Below are 12,874 nucleotides of genomic sequence, written 5' to 3'. Positions count from 1 at the left end.
TTAATTAATAAACAAATTATAAGTTGAATCATTTAATAATTTTACTAGTAAAATGTCAAAATGTTAGGTATTATTGTATCCCAATTATTTAGAAGAACACCTATACATGCTTACATTTGAGTTGAGTGAATAACTAAATTCCTTTTTCTTATAAATTTAAATTTTTTTAATGTAATGAATCATTTTAATATAATTTTAGAACAAAGATTGAATAAGTTACCCCATCTAGAAGAAAAGATTATATGTGCTAAAACAAATATTTAGAATACTTATATATGTGCACAATGTTCCCCTGCATGGCCCCCCACTTGCTCTCCGCTATATATAAAATCCTTGTCCTCTTTCTTGCTTTCTCATTTTCCGAGCCCTTCGCTCCCGCGTACATGTCCTTTCTCATAGATTCCCAACGCGTCCGACGACTTTAAAAAATTACTGTATCTCACTCCCTCAATCGTCAATCGTCACAGCCATCCTCCATCTTTCTCTCTCACGAGAATATTATTTCTTATATATTATTTATGTTTCTTTTGCTGGTTTTTAAATTTATAGTGCATTGAACGATGAAGGGCGACAATCCAAGGCACGAACGGCGTCGTTGGGCCTCGGATACCGTTCCCAACAGAGCGTTGAGCACCGAATCATCGCCGGCTGGGACGTCGGATTACAATTCCGTTGAGGAGTTCGTTGAAGTCACGCTCGATCTTCAAGATGACAACACGATCGTGCTTCGGAGCGTGGAACCGGCGACGGTCATTAATGTCGATGACGGAGGATCGGAGCGAGGCGGAGCTCAGGCGACGGTGTCGGCGTCGGCGCCGGCGTCTAGGTCGACGTCGATCAGGCGGAGCTCACCTAACAAGCTGCGGCAGTTCTCGCAGGAGCTGAAGGCGGAGGCGGTGGCGAAGGCTAGGCAGTTCTCGCAGGAGTTCCGGGCCGAGCTGGTGCGGCGGTTCTCGTGGGGCCACAGCCACAGCCACGCGTCGCGAACTCCGTTGGCTTTGGCAGTGTCTCAGAGCGGCGCCGGAGCTGAGAACGGCTACGCATCGGCTATGGAGGCTCGTGCTCGGCGGCGGGAACGGGCTCAGCTTGACCGGACTCGCTCCGGCGCACATAAAGCGCTCCGTGGACTTAGATTCATTAGCACCAAAACCAATGGCGCCGTCGATGCATGGAACCAAGTCCAAAGCAGCTTCAATGTCCTCGCCAAAGACGGCTTTCTCTACCGCTCCGATTTTGCGCAATGCATAGGTACAATTTGTCCAAACTCTTTCTTCATCGTGATCTGAAATTCTTTTTCTTCATTTCTGATTTTCCTTTTTTTTCACCATTTTTTTACAGGAATGAGTAATTCGAAGGAATTTGCTCTAGAGATGTTCGATGCTTTGGGAAGGAGACGACGGCTGAAGGTTGAAAAGATTAGCAGAGACGAACTCTTCGAGTTCTGGTCGCAAATCACGGATCAAAGCTTCGATTCACGGCTCCAGATCTTCTTCGACATGTGCGCATACATAATTAATTTATTAATTAATCCAATGATTAGTTTCAAGCTTTTGTTTAATAATTTGTCTTAAAACTTTAATTAGCATTATGAAAGATCGCACTATCTCTCAACTATTCACACAGAGAATCCCCCAACTTGTCAATCATTATTCACCAATCAGTTTCAGTTTCAGTACGTAAATCGAAAGGACAAAACCGTCTTTTCATATTTTTCGAATTATGACAAAAGTGATTAATTTTAATATCGACCTTCTCTAATATTACAGGGTGGACAAGAACGAAGACGGTAGAATCACTGAAGAAGAAGTTAAAGAGGTACGTTTCTATCCAAATGAAAGCTATGTTTGTTAATGGGTTTGAAATTTCTTTTTTATTTTTTGGGGGTTTGAACAAGTATTCTGATTGGTTCTGTTTGTTATTAAATAATTTATATTGAATAATAATAATAAGTTTCTTTGGCAAGTGAAAATATGTTAGCGTGCATGAATCAGTCAACTACGTTCAGATTCCAGTAATATAAAATTTGTTGAGGAGCCAAAGTGACTTTTGTAGTCTTGCAGAAGCTTCTTTCTTGGTGTATATGAAGCATACAGGGTGTCGTTTTGGGTTAATAAAAAATCAACGTTAGGCAGGAGTCGGTGACCTTAAATCCATGAAATTCAAAAACTAACAACCCAATATAATAAAACTAGGAATTAAAATCTTCATATTTCGTGCTCTATGACGTTTCCCGTGCTCCAAAGCATCTTCTTTTTTCTATTTTAGATGGATTTATTTTCCAAGAGTTAGTGAACTGTAATTAATGCCGGTCTTCGAGAGCTTGAGGGGTATTGGGTAGTAGTGGACACTGTCGTCTCTAATTTTTGTGAAATTTCTTTGGAGATATTAATTATACATCATTTTCAGTGGGGTTGGTGGTGGGGGCTTTTTGGTCATCTCGTGTTGTATTTAATTTCAAAAATTCATTTTTTTTTTTTTTGGTTTTCTTTAGATTATCATGCTGAGTGCCTCTGCCAACAAGTTATCGAGATTGAAGGAACAAGCAGAGGAATATGCAGCTCTTATCATGGAAGAATTGGACCCAGAAAGATTTGGCTACATTGAGGTGGGTATTTTTATCTATCTTATAATTGAAGAGCTTTTGTTAATTATTTTTTTTCCTAATAAAAATTTTAACAAATAACTCAAAAAATTCGTTAACTAACATAGCCAATTAGTACTACCCATGCCATTTTTTAATAAAAAATTTGTACTACCCATTATATATATACATATTTGACTAATTATTAATGCGCAGACATTATAGACCTAAACCAAGTAAACTCGAATTAATTCGTTTACTTTGTTCTATAGTTTTATTTTTAAGATTGGTTTCTTCACGTTAATTAATTAATTGGATGTCTGCCATATCCATATAGGGGAAAATAGTGACCATCAATTTTTTTAGTCTTTATTAATAAGACTAGTCTTAGTGTTTTGGTTTGACCTTGTTGGTGCAAGTCCATTGTTAGGCTACAATTCACCGAAATTTCCAGAATATAACTAAGTTTCAACCATGCAACCAAGAAGGTAAAAGATCAAACGTGAACAAACTACTCTTATTTATCCAGAAAAGGAAAAAACAAATAAAAAAATAAAGCTGACTTCGCGTGGGAAAACATTTTGTGGCTGTTGAAAATTTTGTTGTTTGTTTCTGTTTTCGTTTTTTGTTTTCAGTTTTTGTCTCCTTTTTAACTGTTTTACATTCCTTCAGTACCGTTGGATTGATTTGATTTTCTTTGATTTTTTTCAAGATAATAAGAGGGAGTTAAAATATAAAGATGATTGAGATGGGTGTCCTTTGTTGCATTGTATTAGACCATGTCTTGGCTATGTGTTATAGACCATGTCCACAGAGCTAAAAGTAGAGGTTGTGACACAGCTATAGTCCAAAGTTATTTATTAAGGAGCATTATTCAAACCTCTAAATCTAGCTGTATTCAGCAATATTTTATTTCACAGCAATAATTCAGTAAGTCTATGAATTTTGCCCCTGACTTCACCACCATTTTACACTTTCACTAAACTTAAACCACACTTTTTATAAAACTCCTTCAAGTCAAAGTCAACCTTATTAAGAAATAGAAATTTACTTTGTTAATTGTTCCAAATTTCAGACATGTCACCATTCTTATCTTTAAAACACTAAACATATAATTTTTTTTAGAAATACTAAGGTCAATAAGTTTGGCCCATATGCCCTTACAATTAATTATTGGATTTGTAGACTTTTATGTAGATCCCACATAAGTTAGGGGTGGACCCTACAAATTCAATGGTTGATTGTAAGGGAATATAGGCTAAATATGAGAAACTTATTGACCTTTTAACATTTTTCAATTTTTTTTTTAAAGAAATGCTATAGTGCAATAAAAAGACTATTTTTTGCTTATAAAAGTTCTAGGTAGCAAGAGGCCACAGGCCCCATCTGTAGTTGCTATGGCCCCACCCACTGATGGGGCTTGTGGCCTCATGCCAGTCCTTTTATTACACTATAGCATATCTTCGTTTTTTTTTTTTACTATTTTTGACAAGTGACTGTTTGTGATTAGGGGCATAATTATATTAGTAATTGTATTGATAAAACAAAGAATTAGGATTCTCTTCAATTTCAAGTTCTCAAATTATAAAATTTAGGCCGTTTTTAAGTATCGAAAAACTTAAAAAATACCACGTATTAAAAGGTGACATATTAACACTTATGTACAAACGATTCTTCTTCAAATAACTAAAAGACGGCTTTTAGCTCAAAACTTGTTTACAACATAAAGAGCAAAAATTTAATAAAAATATACCTAATTTTTAACTGGAATATGCCACATTTCTAATATACAATATTTTTTTGAGTGTTTTAATGGTTAAAAATACCCTAAATTTTCGTAATTTCAGAGCCTATAGAAAATCCTGTTCCGGCATTGATATTTAGTGATATATTTAAAGCATCGTGACCCACTGACCCTATTACCAAGTGCCGTTCCTGCTATACATAGTAGCGTTCCCATGTGGAATTTTGAAATTCCTACAGTTTCACATTATCCACCATCATATACACGAAAGCACGCGTACGTTCTGTATTGTCGATCGTTGATGGTGATTTAACAGGCAATATGACATGTTCAAGATCATGGTGTCCCCCACCCGCACATGATTCAACCTATGATGACTTTTTTGCATTGTGGCTGACAAGGCTGTATTTGGCAACCGCTATTTATTTTTTTTTTTTTACTTCACTTTTTGTTACCAAACAATTTCTTTTACTTTACTCTCATTTCCGCAAAAAAAATGTGCAGTTATGGCAATTGGAGACGCTGTTGTTACAGAAGGACACGTACCTTAACTACAGTCAAGCGCTGAGTTACACGAGCCAAGCGTTGAGCCAGAACCTTCAAGGGCTGAGAAAGAAAAGCTCAATAAGAAGGTGGAGCACAAACTTGTTATACTATTTGCAAGAGAATTGGAGGAGACTTTGGATTTTGACCCTGTGGATTTTGATCATGATTGGGCTGTTCTCATGGAAGTTCTATCAGTACACGCAAAAGGATGCCTTCAAAGTCATGGGTTACTGTCTCCCTACAGCCAAAGGTGCGGCTGAGACTCTCAAGTTCAACATGGCTCTCATTCTCTTGCCTGTGTGTAGAAACACAATCACTTGGCTCAGATCCACCAAGCTTGCCTACTTTATACCTTTTGACGACAATATCAACTTTCATAAGGTACGTACACATCAACCCTCTCGTTCATTGGCCTTTATTGTTGCTTCGTTTATACGTTATCTATTTTGGACCCATTCCCCATAATTTTTTCCCACCGGAGACTTCATGTTTAAAGTCAACAGCGATTGACTTTAAACAACGAGTGTTCTACAACATTTACTCGTTTTCACAATAATGGCAACGACTGCACTCATCACATCTATGTGGGTGCATTACCATAAACGCATCCAAAGTTGACAACTGCTAGCTAGTTGCTTAATATACTGTTATTATAAGGTAAGCAAATGCGTATACGTCATCAAAACTCAAAAACAGTGACTCTTAGAAACTTGTGAGTATGTTTGTTAAAGTGTGTTGGGGGGCAATTTTTTGTTTTTAATTATATAAAAGTAAAATTTGTTTTTGTGTTTATTGGACAGTTTTCTTTCAACTAGTCTATAAAATTATTATGTGTTTCTTTATAGACTGGATTGGACTAACTTCTTCAAATCTAGTAATTTAGAAGTAAACCCGGTCCTTTTAAGAGTATTTTTTTAAAAAAAATTTTAAGAGTGCTTAAGCGAAATTTTTGGACTGAAAAATGAGAAAAGAAGCAAATTGTGCTACTCAATCAAAGATGTTCAGGAAGATTTATACATATATAATTCAATAGACAAACCATTCTCTTTTTTTTTTTTTTTTTTTTTTTTGTCTGGGCACTAGATAATCCATGCACATTCGGTTTCCATCTGCCGATATATAGTTTATTTTTACACCTAGTAGTCCTAGTCCACAAGGTTTGTCCTTGAATATTTCAAAAGGTGATACCTATTTGATTTTAGCTTGCGTAGGAATATCTTTTGATTTGATATGAAACCAACCCCATATTTTTAGTAGTAGAATTGTTGTTTTCTGTATTCCCAGTCCCAAACCTTTTGTCCCCACATGTTCATACTCTTGACTCTTCCTTCTTCCGGACGCTAAAGTTCGGTCTTCCCTAATTAACAAAGTACCCAGTTATGTTAACTTTTACCATTCTGGCCGGTCTGGAGAAAACATCTAATACTATTTTGTTTCATCATCATTATTATAGTTGTCGTAATAATAATAATGATGACAATAATACTAATACCAATACCAATAGACACGGCTCATTTTTTGAGCACTCCCAAGATCTTTCTCTAGCATTGCCGTAGGTAGGAAATTGACAGAGACTTAAATCCCAAACTACGTTTCACTTCAGAAGCAGGAGTATTCCCAAATTTTTGTTTAAGTTACTGCAGACCCTTATGACTTATTGCCATCGAAACTTGATTGCATACACAAATGTTGTTTGTGTCCAATTTCTGCATCAACAAATTGCAGCATGCCATTTAATCCATATAAGAAATTCAAACTGCTAAACATGTACAGTTAGAGCATTGTGATATTTGTGTGCTGTGATTTTTAATCATAATTACTATGACAATCTAAATTAGGATGATTTCATATCTGGCTTGGGTCCGAAAAACTTGAGTTTCTCAATTAATGTATATGATACATTGTGTCATGTCTGGGTTAAATGGATGGGAAGACAATAGATCATATTGTAACTTAGATGTCTTTTTCATTTTCAAAGGTTTGGCTAAGCAGTCTTCAAGAACCATGACATCCCAGTGGACTGTTAACTGCAAGAATGACAAAGTTGATCTATAGAGGTCCTGAATTTCAATATTCTGAAAACCTCGGCTAACTAAACCTAAACCTTGTTAGAACACTTAATGTATAAACTACCCTAAATACGTGTTCACTTTTCTTTCTGTAAATTGCTTTGTGCAGACAATTGCTGCAGCCATTGTAATTGGTATCATTCTTCATGCTGGAGACCACCTCGCATGTGATTTTCCAAGGCTTGTAAACTTGCCTGAGGACAAGTATGAGACCACTTTTTTAGATCGTGACTTTGGAAAACTTAAACCCAGTTACATTCAGCTGATTAAAGGGGTAGAAGGGGTGACTGGAATTGTAATGGTGATCTTAATGGCGGTTGCATTTATACTTGCAACACGATGGTTCAGACGGAGTCTTATTAAGCTGCCCAAGCCCTTTGATAGGCTCACTGGTTTCAATGCCTTCTGGTATTCGCACCATCTATTTGTCATTGTCTATGGTTTGCTCATAGCCCATGGCAGATTCCTCTATCTTGTGCACAAGTGGTACCTCAGGACGGTATATATATATATATTCGTATACTTTTTAAGTGATATTTTATATTTTCAACCACGACAATGTTACTTTTGCTGAGAAGAGTTATCTGACACATTAAGTTCATGCATGCATGCAGACATGGATGTATCTTGCCGTTCCAGTTTTACTATATGCTGGAGAAAGGACCCTGAGGTTCTTTCGGTCTGGCTCCCATACTGTCCGTCTTCTGAAGGTGAAGATAACTTTTACTCACCACATCTGTCATTTATTTTACTGCACGCTTAATTTGCATATATGCCTAAGGTGTTTTCTCCTCTTAATCCATGGTTGGCTCTCTTTAACTTTTGATTTTACCTTGAATTGTAAAATGTTTAGGTTGCCATCTATCCGGGAAACGTTCTTACATTGCAAATGTCGAAGCCACCCCAGTTCAAGTACAAGAGTGGACAATACATGTTTGTCCAATGTCCGGCTGTTTCTCCATTTGAGTGGTAAGTCACCACAGCTTTCCCGAATTATGCAACATATATTTTTTGGGGAATATTTCAGCAATTTACCGCCATTGCTGCTAGTATAGTAATATTTAGGCAAAGCTATTCCCCATTACTTCTCAACGAAAACCTAATGAATGTGGCTACCCCAACTCTCAACTATCTAGATGCTTGTGCATATTATATGATGCTTAATGACATTGTTTCAGTCATAGTTTGAATGTTTTGTGTGTGAGAACATATGCTGAATGCTTAACATTTAATGAAAATCTAAAACTTCAGATAGTTTGAATGGTTCAAGTATATTTTTAGACCATGAATATTTGAAGGATTGAATTAGCAATACGCAAGAATACCTCCTCGCCCTGCATGCAATTTCTCTTGATCCTTTATAATAATATGCCATGATTTATGTATCCCAGGCATCCATTTTCCATTACCTCTGCTCCCGGAGACGACTACCTTAGTGTTCACATAAGGCAGCTAGGTGATTGGACACAAGAGCTTAAGAGGGTATTCTCTGAAGCTTGTGAAACACCTGGGGCCGGAAAGAGTGGGCTTCTCAGGGCTGATGAAACAACCAAGAAAAGGTACTTTTTTGTACTGCTTTAATTTCTATTGTCTTCCCTCTTTAATCATTAGCATTTAGTGATTACATTACTTAATATGTGAAATTCCTCTCCGGAGATATATAACAGTTTGCCGAAGCTCTTAATAGATGGACCTTATGGTGCCCCAGCACAAGACTACCGGAAGTATGATGTCCTGTTACTTGTTGGGCTGGGGATTGGAGCAACACCTTTTATCAGTATTCTAAAAGATTTGCTCAACAACATTATCAAAATGGAGGAGGAGGCAGTAAGTAACTTGTTCTATTTTTCTTGTCACTAAAGATATTAACTTTTAAGCTGCAAATACTTAACATATACTCGTTAATTAATCTGTTTTAATATTCATCGATATATTACAATGCCTTTAGATTAAAAGAGTATTGCGTCATGAAGAATAACAGGATCAGTTTCCTTGTCTTCAGGATTCAATCTCAGATGTCAGCAGAATATCAGACCTAAGTACCAGAAGTACAGATTCTTCAACGACCAATAGGGTCAGTCCAAGGCGAAAAAAAACTCTGAAGACCACTAATGCTTACTTCTACTGGGTGACTAGGGAGCAAGGCTCATTTGATTGGTTTAAAGGGGTAATGAATGAAGTTGCTGATCTTGATCAAAGGGTAAAAAACGAATGTTCTTTGGCATCACCTGCATTCTTTTTGTTGAAATTTCCCCGAGTTTGGTGACTGTAACTTGTCAATTTGGACTTCAATCAGGGTGTCATTGAGATGCACAACTACCTGACTAGTGTTTATGAGGAAGGAGACGCCCGATCAGCCCTCATTACCATGGTGCAAGCACTCAACCATGCCAAGAATGGAGTCGACATTGTTTCTGGCACTAGGGTAAGCTCTTCGATAATTAATCATTCTCATACTCATACTGTAACAAACACCATTCATCATTCATGCCATCTTAACCTAATCCCTTGGGCGTGCTCCTATATTCAAATGATCTCAGAACCGACGAATGTGACTTAGTGGTTCAACTTTAGGCGCTTCTTAATTGTTTTTGTTAAATCACTACTTATTTCAAAAAGCTTCTATTATCAGGTCCGAACGCATTTTGCAAGGCCTAACTGGAAGAAAGTGTTCTCCAAGATATGTTCCAAGCACTGCAATGCAAGAATTGGTGAGACAAATCTCCATGAGCCCATACAAAAATATATATATATTACCAGATTCAGGTTTCTTCTAATGCTAACATTGTGGTTTTTTTGGTGAATTGGATCAGGGGTATTTTACTGTGGGGCACCAGTTTTGGCTAAAGAACTCAGCAAGCTCTGCTATGATTTCAATCAAAAAGGTCAAACCAAGTTTGAATTCCACAAGGAGCATTTCTAGAAGACTGGGGGGTGCGTATATACCTCCTGTTTACACCCTCTGATCACTCCACCATTCAAAACCATTTTTTAATATGCTAGAAAGAGAAGGAACATAAATTGAATCATTGTACAGTCCTGGGTGGAGAAAAGCATATAGGGTATTTTTTATTTTTTTTTTGGTTTAGACTACAAACAATATTATAGTTGATAATAGATTTAAATTCTTAATGTTCCACCACTGGGTCTGCATCTTCTACACCCATATGGGGACAGATAGGAAGCCATAGGTGGCAGATGATGTGGAGCAATATTATAGTGCGGTACAGCTACAAAAGAGTAGTTGAACTAATGGGTAATGATGTGAGAGGAAGCACGCTAGAGACTTTGTAGATGATGGGTAGAAGAAGAAGACAGTTTTGGAATGGGAGAAACTGAGGTAGGTAATTGTGGACTGTCTGGAGGTGGTGGTGGTGGTGGGGATCTTTTATGGCATGTCTGTTGACCTTTTCCAATTTTTTTCTTCATTTGGGGCCCTCCCAAGAGAATCCTTCTAGAAACGTGGACACTGATAAGGATGTCCACATGTTTGGTTCTTAGAATAAGGAAAACATGTATAAATCACCTTCATATTTTGTCCTATACTAGAGAGAATTATTGTTAGTTTATCATGGTATATCAATCTGTAATGAATAAAATTTATATTGATTGGTTACCATCATTCTCTTCAATGTCTTCTTTGTCCTTAGAGTTTATGAGTTGGACCTGTTCCACCTCCTGATTTCTGCAATGAAGCTGATTTTTTATTTTGTTCTAAAGAATTGTGGTAAACCAATATGTATATTATAAAGAAATTATACTATTGAGGAGAAAGAACAAAACACAAAAGAGTTGGAGATGATTCTGCCTTAGAACCCTGTATTCACTGTTATAATGGTCAATAGGGTTACATATTTACCATGCGGACTTGATTCTATTAGAATCATCTTTATCTTATTAGGTTGATGTTATAGTGTTCTTCAATCTTTGAATTTTTTTTTTTTTTTTTTTTTTAAAAAAGGGTTGATTTAGTGAGATAAATGTATAGTATATAACATTTCTCGAAGTATAATAAGAGTAATGATATTTACCACATTTTTGGTAAGTGTGGCATTGCCAATCGGTCTTTATTTTTTATGTTTTTTTTTTTTTTTTAATAAAAGTTGATTGATAATGTCACATCAACAAGATAAAAATGCGGTTTCTAGCATTTTTCTTATAATTATAATAATGAATTTAAAGAGAAGATATTGTATTATAGTTATATAAAATGTAATATAATGTGATAGGGAAATAATATTTTAGTACTTTAATGCCTTTTTCAAAAAAAAAAAAACAAAACAAAAAAAACAAGCAAACAAACTATTTTGGTTTCATGGTAAGATATGTAAACTCCTAAAATATTAAATTACTCTTAATTTTAATTTCTATATTTTAAACCGGCTAAAGCTTTTAAACGAACTTGCCAACATAGTCGTAGCTTGGGAAATCATGATCTTTAAACAAGAACGAACAACCATCAAATGTACCATAAAAAAAAAATAATAATAGTAATTAAAAAAATAAAAATCACATTACTTTACGTGTGGTTCGGTGTTAAATACTTACATTCACCACTTCGAATACTCTTAAGGATTACATTGTGCTCATTAACTTTTTTTGTCTACAATACAAAGGTCCCTATTTATAGGGTAGTATCTAAATACAAGTATAGTAATCAAATTCTCTTAATTTGATTCCAATCCTAATATTTGATTAGGATCAACTCATAAATAGAAAATATTTGATATCAACCTAATTATGGAATATACAAAAAATATAATATATTTTTCATATTTTTTAACATCTTAATATATTTTTTGTATATTCTAACAATTTTCATAAAAAAAAAAACTTGAATATTAGTCATAGGTTAGCGGAAGTTGAAATCATAGATAGGTCTTAAATAATAGAATGTTGTGTATGTGCATATGATGTTATAACCTTGTAACTTCGGCTATAATTTGTATTTTTATGAGCTTTGTGCTCTTGTGATGTAAGAGTTATATGCTTGTGATCCTTTTTTATTAATGAGATTGGAATGATTTTCCTTTAAAAAAAAAAAATCAACTATCTAAATATTAACCAAATATCCAGAAAGAATATTTGTTGAAGATCAAATCTGGAAACTGAATTTCAGTACTGCCAAAAAAAAAAAAAAAAAACAGAGAAAGGGACAACGCCCTACTCCATATACGGACCTCTTTATAAGTTCATTTTGGGAAAGATGGAGCCTCTAATTAAAGGCCTTCTGTCTTTCTCTTGTGCCCTTGGGCCTATAATACCAGGTCATTGCACTTAAACTACCTATTTTCTTTCCCTCTCTCCTGTATTGTTCATAAAAAATTAAAAAAAAAACAAAAACAAAAACAAAACAATAGTAATATGAAAACATGATATAAAGCATAGATATTAATATAAAAGCAGTATGTAAAATATTTAGAAAATGTGTACTTACAAATAGTAAGGCTTTGATTTTAACTTGAAGGTAGAACTTCCATTACATGAATCATTTCCGTGGAATCTTGAAACATTATGAAAATTTTGAAATACATTTCTTGGAATGTAATCAAGATTTCAGAAGAGGGAGAAAGAGAACAAAATTAGACTTTGTGATCAAGAAGGACTTGATCCCTACTTCATTTGAATGCTGTCTTAAATAGGCAAAATATACTTTCTTGAGAAAGATGGAGAGTTCTGCATTGAAAGTTAGGTAATTTGTTTGGGTAACAAGCCTCTAGAAAAGCAAATTGTCTTCTTGCATCGATGGCACTGTAGATGAATAGTAATTTGTTGGGCTACCATTTACTTTTGCCTTTACATGTTGATGGCACTATTCATAAATAGTATTTCTTCCAAAATAATTGAAGGTAAAATTTTACGTATGAAAATATAGGCTTTATTTGAATTACTATTCATATATATATATAGCATTTTTTATAACCGCCTTCAAAA

At 35.3% G+C, this 12,874-nt stretch overlaps 1 protein-coding gene and 1 long non-coding RNA gene across 2 annotated transcripts; one reads left to right on the top strand and one right to left on the bottom strand.

The window, feature by feature from the left end:
- Nucleotides 1–348: 348 nt before the first annotated feature.
- Nucleotides 349–10,572, top strand: LOC132173888 (respiratory burst oxidase homolog protein A). Its single transcript, XM_059585561.1, has 14 exons — nt 349–1,248; nt 1,339–1,498; nt 1,767–1,815; nt 2,492–2,605; nt 4,830–5,252; nt 7,050–7,439; nt 7,555–7,650; nt 7,794–7,909; nt 8,332–8,499; nt 8,608–8,767; nt 8,943–9,140; nt 9,237–9,365; nt 9,573–9,651; nt 9,754–10,572. The coding sequence occupies exons 1-14, from the start codon at nt 561–563 to the stop codon at nt 9,861–9,863; spliced, it is 2,880 nt and encodes a 959-aa protein (XP_059441544.1). The 5' UTR covers nt 349–560; the 3' UTR covers nt 9,864–10,572.
- LOC132173889 (uncharacterized) lies at nt 9,832–12,466 on the bottom strand. Its single transcript, XR_009439355.1, has 3 exons — nt 12,378–12,466; nt 12,121–12,246; nt 9,832–10,625 (listed from the first exon to the last, which is right to left on the bottom strand). It is a non-coding gene; the product is annotated as an uncharacterized LOC132173889 (long non-coding RNA).
- Between the last annotated feature and the right edge of the window lie 408 nt (nt 12,467–12,874).

The sequence above is a fragment of the Corylus avellana genome, chromosome ca3 (assembly GCF_901000735.1).
Source record: "Corylus avellana chromosome ca3, CavTom2PMs-1.0".
Taxonomy (NCBI): domain Eukaryota; kingdom Viridiplantae; phylum Streptophyta; class Magnoliopsida; order Fagales; family Betulaceae; genus Corylus; species Corylus avellana.
This window is presented reverse-complemented; position numbering and strand designations above follow the sequence as displayed.

Coding starts and splice junctions, on each gene's coding strand:
- LOC132173888 (XM_059585561.1), top strand. CDS start 561: ATGAAGGGCGACAATCCAAGGCACGAACGGCGTCGTTGGGCCTCGGAT. Junction 1,249..1,338: donor CGATTTTGCGCAATGCATAG/GTACAATTTGTC, acceptor ATTTTTTTACAG/GAATGAGTAATTCGAAGGAA. Junction 9,366..9,572: donor ACATTGTTTCTGGCACTAGG/GTAAGCTCTTCG, acceptor TTCTATTATCAG/GTCCGAACGCATTTTGCAAG.